General features: G+C 44.4%; 1 protein-coding gene across 1 annotated transcript; it reads left to right on the forward strand.

The window, feature by feature from the left end:
- Window positions 1-5,667: 5,667 nt before the first annotated feature.
- FAM71B (family with sequence similarity 71 member B) lies at window positions 5,668-8,293 on the forward strand. Its single transcript, XM_002912499.3, has 2 exons — window positions 5,668-6,276; window positions 7,100-8,293. The coding sequence occupies exons 1-2, from the start codon at window positions 5,668-5,670 to the stop codon at window positions 8,291-8,293; spliced, it is 1,803 nt and encodes a 600-aa protein (XP_002912545.3).
- The last annotated feature ends 1,042 nt before the right edge of the window (window positions 8,294-9,335 follow it).

Here is a 9,335-nt window from a genome sequence, read left to right on the forward strand (position 1 = left end):
GTTAAGTTTAATATTTAATTGTAATAATCATCTTATCCCAGCTCCTGAATCAGCGACCTCCCTCTACCTGCATACAGTTTCTAATCTTTGTTTTTATCTTTACTGTTAACTGTTTTAGCATTTGTGTGTATATTTAATGACAAGCTTCTTTAGTACAACATCAAAGAAATAAGTATATAAGCCGAGGTAGGACATCTCTGGGCTTCTAAACAGCAAAATTGGAAGCTGAGAAGGAAACAGTCTTAAGACAAAATGAGGGCAGAATTTTGGCTCAGCGTGGGGCTACATATGGCGGTGTAGGACAGAAGAAAGAAGTCAAAAGAAGGTAGAAGGGGAAGAGAGGGTGATGTGAGTTGGATCATAGTGCTGAGAAATAAAATTATTTAGATCACCTGTCTGGCTTCTTTTATGCTTACCAGCTCATTTTCTTTGTAACCCAATGCAGAAGCAAACTGATTTGCATACTGGCCCTCAGGGGAAGAGTCAAGGTGACTGCAGTCTTTTTCTGACAGCCAGAGGTGAAACAGAAATCAGGTTGGCTTCCTGAAGTCCTAGGTGCCTAAGGCTAACCACAGCTCATCCCACGCCACCATGCTTAGCAGCATTGACATAAAAGTACTGTAGATTGTATTTTAGGCCAGGGGATTTACCCAGCAGATACATATTGTGTACTGTATGGAAATCTCCCCACCCTCACATCCTGCCCTAGCTCACAATGCCCTCTTGGGTGGCATATTCATTAAAAAGGCTATATATAGCTGTCTGCTTGCCTTAGTTTTCAAAATAATACACGGGGGACAAAAGTTATTGACTTGAAACCTCTTCTCATGATAAACATGCAGACTTCAACCACCTATAATCTTGCAGGTCGACATATACTCAGTATATCATATACAGTGTTTTCACTTTGCACGTCTCTTTAATCTTAGGCCAATTAAAAATTTATGGAAAATTATGCTTAGAATTGTGGCTTTGGCAGGTTTTTTTTTTAAAGATTTCATTTATTCATTTAAGAGAGAGAGCACAAGTGTGTGGGGGCGGGGCGGGGGGGAGGGAGAGCGAGAAGCAGACTCCCCACTGAGCTGGGAGCCCGACCTGGGCTCCATCCCAGGACCTGGAGACATGACCTGAGTCAAAGGCAGATGCCCAACCATCCAAGCCACCCAGGCACCTCAGCAGTCTTTCATACAAAACAATTACTGTTGATTTTAATATCGGGATGGGTGTTACTAGACTCACCATTCATTCAACTCATTCACTATTACCCTAGCATATATTTAATTGCCTTCCTGTTTTGTTCTCTGTTTCTACCCTGTGTTCTCCTGGATAGTGAGCTTTCTGAAATTAAGGTTGTGGCTTACACATGCTTCACTATCTTCTTTGTTAAGAAAAATTACCCACTGGGCGCCTGGGTGGCTCAGTCTGTTAAGCATCTGCCTTCTGCTCAGGTCATGATCTTGGGGTTCTGGGATGGAACCCCACATTGTTGTTGTCCGGCTCCCTGCTCAGCCGGGAGCCTGCTTGTTCCTCTCCCTCTGCCCCTCCCCCTAGCTTTTGCTCTCTCTCCCAAATAAAATCTTAAAAAACTAAGAAGTAAAAAATAAAAAATAAAAATTACCCAAAACTTGTAAGTAAAAAAACTGAAAAGCAGGCAACATGTACTTTCAGTGCCATATTAAAGCATTCCTTAACAAGCCAGCCCAAGGATTATTTAATTGTCTAAGAGAAGGAAGTAAGACAATGGAATTGGATCAATAAGTTATGACTGAAGTATTGCTATCTATTATTTTTAGCAGCTTTATTGAGATACATTTCACATACCATAAAATCCACCTATTGAAACTGTACCGTTCAGTGGTTTTTGGTATATTCAGAGTTTGTAACCATCACAATGTAATTATTTGAGGACATTTTCAGTCCCTAAGAAGGCTATTGACTATTGATTCAAGTCTCAGAGTCTGTGAAGTTCTGTAATAACTTACAGATTTTTGTTTAGAAGAGATGCAAATGATTTCTGCCTTGTAAAAAAAAGATAACCCCAAAGGTTAAGATTTTATTGCCCTGTAGAGATTTAACCAGTTTAGTAACTAACCTGGCAATGTTCACCTAACATTCTTTTTCCAGTGCCAATGACTATTCCTTGATTCTCCTTGGAAGCAGCTTTACCATCCTGCTGGTTCCCGCATTGATGGATTAATTAAATCTTCAAGATGTTTTCATTCTATAGTTGTATGAAAGTCATTTTTAAAAAATTTTTTGAGACTTACATTTTGAAAACCTGAATGCTCTTAGCACAATAATGGGCAATGGAATAACCAGTCAGTAAATATATCCTGACTTATTCATCTCCATTTTATTGATAGGGGATGTGTCAGACGTTTAAAGGTTGGGAGGAGAGAATAAATTTTTGAAAGGTCTTAAAGAGAAATCAGAAAATAAATTTGGAATGATATTTTATATTTTGGTTCTCAGTTTCTGAAGTTTTGTACTAAAGAGAGTTACCTTCGAATGAAGCTATTTACTTCTTTTCTATATCAAAACCTGAATCAATAATATTCTAAGAATAGAGCTTTACTGACATAACATTTTTATAAGTCTATAAATCTTAAAATATCATCTATTATTATGTAAGTAGTATACGCAACAAAACAAAATCTGAAATGTATAAAAGAGAATGCCCTGGAGAGCAAAGTCTCCATCTCACCATTTCCCTCAGCCAACAAGTTGCCCTAAGGTTGCTCCTGTTTGTTGCCAGTTTCTTGCACATCTTTGCACACATACATACACACACATAAACACGCACACGTTTTAAGAGTTTTGATTTGAAAATATATGGCATACCATACATGCTATTTTGCAACTTGCTTTTTTTCACTTACTAACATCTATTGAAAATTGTTCAACATCAGTATGTATAATAGTTGCCTTAATCAAAACAGGTGTAGCAACTGATCATTTCTCACTTCTTATGCTGCTACCACACTCGTCTTAGCCATCATCATCTCTTGCAGAAGCCACCTAATCTCCACTTCTGTCCCCCTGCACCTCTACAATCTCTTTTCAACATGGTGGCTAGAATGATCCTCTGTCTACGTCAGTCCAATCATCTCCCCTTTAGAGCAAAGCCAAAGACCTCACAGTTCTACAAGGTTTGTCCCACACCATCTGCTTCCCCACTGTCACCACAGTTGCCTCTTGGCCTCATCTCCAACCATTTTCTTTCGTTCCAGTCTTGTCACCATCACCATAGACCCCTTGGTGTTCCACTAACACACCAGCCATTCTCCTACCTCAGAATCTTGGCTCTTCCCATTCCCTCTGACTGCGAGGCTACACCCCCAGGTGTCTGCACAGCTTCCTCCTCGACCTCCTTTAGGTCTTTGCTCACATATTGTTTCTCACTGAGCTCTTCTTGACCACCACCTCTAGCTCCCTGTTCACGCAGACTCCCATTCAGTTTGCCTACTTTATCTTTCTCCGTAGCAGTTATCATCAGGGGGCACCAAATATTTTACTCATTTATTGTCTGTATACAAGTTCTGTGAGAGCTAGGGTATTTGTCTGTTTGTCCACTGCTTTACTCTTAGCATCTAGAACAGGGCCTGGCACAAAGTAGGCACTGAATTGTCATTAAATGGGTGAATGTATGCTGCACAATACTCATATATGTGTGTTCTATTTGTGTGACTCAGTCTGGCATAGTTTAACCACTGCCACATGTGGGGACTTCCATGCGCTTTTCATCTCTTGTGACCTTGAAGAAGTTGTTTAACTTCTCTCAGCCTTGATTTGCTCCTTTAAAAAACACAGATAGTAGTTGTACCTAAATTTATAGAGCTGCTGTGAGGATTAAATTTTTAAAGGAATGTGAAGTGGTTAGTAACATGCCTAGCTTATAAGTTCTTAAAAATATGGTTATGTTTTCTCTCATTATTTATCATTCATCAGAAATAAACTTATGGGCATATATGGTTGACTATAATATAGAAAAACCTAACTTCTTATTTTTAAACCTGAGAGTGTTAACTTTTGGTGACTGTCTCCTTATAATAGAACATAAGTCACTTTGTTCTTTTTTTTTTTTTTTTTTTTTGGAGAAGACACTTAACATCTTTGAAAAAAAATGTTTAGCTCTTCAGAGGTACGACCTTTATCTTTGCAATTCCATTTTCTAGCTGGTCCCCAAATTCATACTTGCTCAATCAGTTGTGTGGAATAAACAAATAGAAGAATTAATCTCAATGGCTATAAGAAAGTTTGTATTTATTGGAAGGCAACAATGTTTCTGGTACTGTGGTAGGTGCTAAGGATACAAAAAAGAACATTTTGGGGGTGCCTGGGTGGCTCAGTTAGTTGGGCGTCCAACTCTTGATCTCAGCTCAGGTCTTGATGTCAGGGTCATGAGTTCAGGCCCCGTGTTGGGCTCCATGTTGGGCAAGGGGCCTACTTAAAATAAATAAATAAATAAAGTTTTAAAAAAGAACATTTTGGGGTTGAAATTTATTTTAAGACCTCCACATGGTAATTGTTGAGTTGGGGGGGGCACATTTTTATTTTACAAGTAGTCTTCTAACTGGTGGAGGGGGAATTTGGATTCATCACCTGTACGAAGTGAAAAAAAAAAAAAACCTCCAGAAAGATGTCTTTGCCATAATTTCTCTGAAGAGCTTTTCAAAGAAGCAAAACGTCAGCGGTTTATCAGGTAGACATCAAGAGTGAAGCAGCAGACACACCAGTGCGGGAAATCCTATGGTGATTCAAGATCTGTATGAATTCCTGTGGTTCCCAGTAAGTCCCCACGCATATTGCTAACCGCAAATAATTCCATATTTGGTGCAGAATGAGAGTCCAATGGTAAGCCGTGCGCCTTGAGGCAGAGAAAAAGTCCTGACCTGAGTCACAAGACCTGGGATGGAATCCAGCTCTGCATTCTGATGCTGACCAAGATAATCCTGAGCCTTAGTTCATCACCATAAAATTGTGGTTTTAAAGTTTCACCTCCTTCATATGAGAAAATGGGTGAAAGAAGCCTCCATACCCTGAAAACCACTCTACAAATGGAGCTCTGGTTCTAACAGGTAGCAGAAGCCCCTTTGGGCCATTTACTCAGCAACTCCTGAGGGCCTACAGCACTGCAGTCTACGCCAGGGCATGCAGAACGGCAATCCCAACAGGATCCCTGCCCTTAGCAAGCACACAGTCCACTTCCAGGATTGGATCCCCAGGACATAATTTAGCAGATGGAAACATACACTTGCAGGAAGATAATCACTATAGGAATATGTGTAACAACAGCAAAACTGGAAGCAACCCAGATATTCACAAAAGCAGAATGGTTTCATACACAATACATCCTAACATCTTGACTGAAAGAAGATGCAGCCTACCCCCACCTCCACCCTGGCAGGGTCTGCCTGTCCCCTGGGGGAGGTGTTGGTTAGTTTGGGGGGGGAGACTAGTGACCCTGCCCCCAGGGGGTGGCTGGTTGGAGGCTGGGACAAAGGGGTGTGTGATGGGGACAGGTCACAAAGGACTGTGGAGGATAAATGAGGTGGTGAGAGGAGATTTAGGCAGAGCCCTGCAGGGAGATGGGCAGTTGCCTTCACTCCCTCTCTCTCTCAAGAACTCGATTTGTGGCTGGTGGAGCTGTCTCAAATGAAGAGAACTATGAGCAGCGAGTGTTTGTTACCTTATTACACGGCCCACAGCTACCGTTCAATGGGCGTGTTCAATACCTCCATGGGGGACCTGCAACGACAACTGTACAAAGGAGGAGAGTATGACATTTTCAAATATGCACCTATGTTTGAAAGTGACTTTATCCAGATCAGCAAAAAAGGAGAGGTGATCGATGTACACAACCGCGTCCGAATGGTGACCGTGGGCATTGCATCCACCAGCCCTATCCTCCCCCTACCTGATGTCATGCTGCTGGCTCGACCAACAAAAATCTGCGAAGAGCATGCCAGACACGCCCGGACCACCAAGGGGAGAGGTCGCAAGCCCGCAAAGACCCTAGAGCTCACCAGGCTGCTTCCCCTCAAGTTTGTCAAGATCTCCATTCACGATCACGAGAAACAGCAGCTGCGCCTGAAGCTTGCCACTGGCCGCACTTTCTACCTGCAGCTGTGTCCCTCTTCAGATGCACGAGAAGACCTCTTTTGCTACTGGGAAAAACTTGTCTATCTCCTGAGACCGCCAGTGGATAGCTGCAGCAGTACCCCGACCCTGCAAACTGGGGACGCAGCCACCCTAGAGGATGACAAGGGCCTAGTGGTAAGCATTGACAGAGACTCAAGAGCATGGGGCAGGGTGCTTTGGGAGAGCAGCTCAAAGCTGGCCCTGCAGAAGCTCTGGTGCTCTCTGAGGCTCACCTGGGAAATGCATTCCACTTGAATAGGCTCAGGGCCAAATGAGCCCCGACTAGGGGTCTTAACACCCCTAGTGCTTCTTTTGTCTCGTGGTTCCAAGTGCTTCTCCCAATTTTTCCACGAGGCTGAATTTCAGAGAGACCTCACGTATCAGCTGTTCTGGTCTCATACCCAGGGTTGTAACTCCTTCCATCCATCTAGGCATCCTGATGGCCCAGTCTCTTCTCGAACACTTACCCAAACCCAGTGAGCCTCAGCAGCTATGGAACATTGTTAGCAATTAGGAAGTCTTTCCCTCATTCCATATCCCTGTGACTACCATGTGCTGATCAAAATCAGGACCACCCATGTGTGTCTGCACATGCTCGATTTTTGCAGCCACCAAAATGCAAAATGTATGGATCCCTTGACCCAGCCATCCTACTTCTAGGAATCAGTCCTGCAGAGATATAAACACAGGTGTGTAAAAGAAAAGTATATGAGGATGGTGAATTGTATCAGTGCTTTCCCTGGCACTGGCATTAAGTAAAAACCAAGTGACCATTTGACAGGGGTGCGATAGATGGGACCTTGCATCGAGTGGGAGCATAGATTTGATCATTTCAAAGGTCGTTCCCATTAGAAGCCCTTGAGTTGCTCAGCTCCAGCGCCGCGTTGAGAAAGGACCGGACAGTTCTAGTCTCACTTTATCATCTATCTCTTACCTATTTCTCCTCCCCCTGGCGCAGGCCACAGAGCTCCATAGAGAAGGGGATCAGGATGAGTTCAGGCTTCACAAGCCCCGTGAGGTGTCTCGAGCCACCTCTTCCGCGTACGCGGGGGGAGAGGGACTCCACCACGCCCACCGCAGAATGCCAGGCTCCCCTGCAGTCGCGAGGGCTGCCGGGAGCGCGGAAGGAGCAGCCGCCAGGGCAGCCGCGGGCATGGCGGGGGCGGCCACGAGCGCTACCACGGGCTTGGCCATGGCTGGGGCGAGAACGAGCTCTTCATCAGGTGCGCTGAGCGTAGCAGCAAGCAAGGCGACAGGTACAGGCCAGGTAAACGCGGCCCTGTCTGGAGCCACCAGCAGATGTTCAGGAGAAAGTGGATCCAGCAAGGCCCTCGCAGGTGCTCTCAATATCTCCTCAGAGGGTACGAACGTGGCGTTGGGTGCTGCAAGCCTGTCCTCGGTCGGTGATTCCACCCTCATGACCGGGGCTGCCAGTGTCTCCCCAGGGAGCAGCACGAGCGTGGTGTTTGCAGGCGCAGTGATGACGGGCCCACCTGCTGCAGAAAAAGCCACATGCACCGTGCTAGGACCCCTGGTCTCCACCTTGCAGAGTGAAGGCTACATGAGTGAGCGGGATGGAAGCCAGAAGGTCTCCCAGCCTGGTGCTGAAACCCGGAAGGGAAAGAAAGAAAGAAGAGAAAAGAAGGACAGAACTTCCACTAGGAAAAGTTCCCGTCACCACAGGACAGGGGAAAGTCACCACAGGACAGGAGGGGACAAGTCGACCCGGAGATCATCCTCCCACCGGTCCATATCCGGCCACGACAAAAGAGATGACAAAAAGGAAAAAGGGCAGAGCCACGGAAGAAGCAGAGGACACAGCTCTCGCAAGAGTGGCAGCCACAGCCCCACAGCAAAGGAGTCAAGGACAGCTCACAAATTGGGGAAGATCAAATCTACAAGCAGTTCAGGTGCTGTAAGTAAGAAATCCAGTAAAATTGGCTCTTTCTTCAGGAACTTGAAAGTCATTCCTGGCTCAAAAACAGTGGTCACATCACAGGATAGAGGGGTAGACTTCGTGGCTAAGTCAATAGAGAAGCGCAACATAGAGGCCAAGTTAGAGAAAGCCCCGGGCAGCAAAGATCTGGAGATCTCTGGTACCGTGACATCTGAGACAATGGAGACCATAATCATTGAAGGTAAATCTCTTTGAATAGGAGACCCGGCAGGAAGCTGCAGTGGAGACCCAGCCTCAGGGAAGAATCCCTAGAGAGTCAATTCTAGCTTTCTCTAATAAAGGAAACCATGCAACTCCAACAGAAATGCTTTCTCGTTTGAATGTCTATATCCCCTAGCCTGGTAGTGACCTCACAGTGGCTCCTGTCATGTGATCCATGCTGCAGCCTGAGACCCCAGTCTCCAGTCAAACAAATCCTCACCTCCCACCCATGACCAGCAGAGCCAGTATGAGTGCCATGCTTTGCCTCAACCCCTTTCTGCCTTTGTTTTCCCCAAGACCATGGCTACAAGTCACAGAGTATAGGCTGGAAAGCACCACCAATACCATGTTCACATGCCCTTCTTTCTCTTCCCCAAAGGTCCCTGAACATGGACTTTCAATCCAGTCCATAGACTAAAGACAGGACTCATGTCTTCTTGGGATAATTGGGAGGTAAAGGGGGTATAGCCGCATTTGTAGACATTCAGAATGAGGAGTTTATCATCTAGATCATGAATTGGCAGCCAGAGAACCAAATCTTGCCAACTGCTTGGTTTTGTAAACAAAGTTTTATTGGAACATAGCCACAGCCATTCATCTGTAGATTGTCTATGGCTACTCTCTCATTAAAATGGCAGATCTGAATAGTTACAACAGAGACCTTATGGCCTGCGAAGTCTAAAATATTTACTATCTGGCACTTCACAAAAAAGGTTTGCCCACTCCAGATCCAATATTAACAACTCTTCCTCCTAGGTATATACTTTGGAGAAACTTTATCATATGCTCACCAGGAGACAACTAGGAGAATGTTTACAGTAAAACAGTTTGTAATAGCAAAACTCTGGAAACAGCACAAATGTTCATCCAATAGGAGGGTCGATAAATTGTAATATATGACTACAATGCATATTAGGTAAAAGTGAAAATGAACAGCAGCTATTCATGTTAACATGGATGAATCTCACATAATATCGAATAATAGAAGCAATAGAAAAATACAAAGGATATAGTTCCATTTATAGAACAGTTCAAA

Source organism: Ailuropoda melanoleuca, chromosome 3 (genome assembly GCF_002007445.2).
Source record: "Ailuropoda melanoleuca isolate Jingjing chromosome 3, ASM200744v2, whole genome shotgun sequence".
NCBI classification, from domain to species: domain Eukaryota; kingdom Metazoa; phylum Chordata; class Mammalia; order Carnivora; family Ursidae; genus Ailuropoda; species Ailuropoda melanoleuca.

What these genes read in the sequence shown, in the direction of transcription:
- FAM71B (XM_002912499.3), top strand. Translation starts at nt 5,668, where the DNA reads ATGAGCAGCGAGTGTTTGTTACCTTATTACACGGCCCACAGCTACCGT. An exon ending in AGGATGACAAGGGCCTAGTG is followed by an intron (nt 6,277 to 7,099) that starts GTAAGCATTGAC and finishes CCCCTGGCGCAG; the next exon opens with GCCACAGAGCTCCATAGAGA.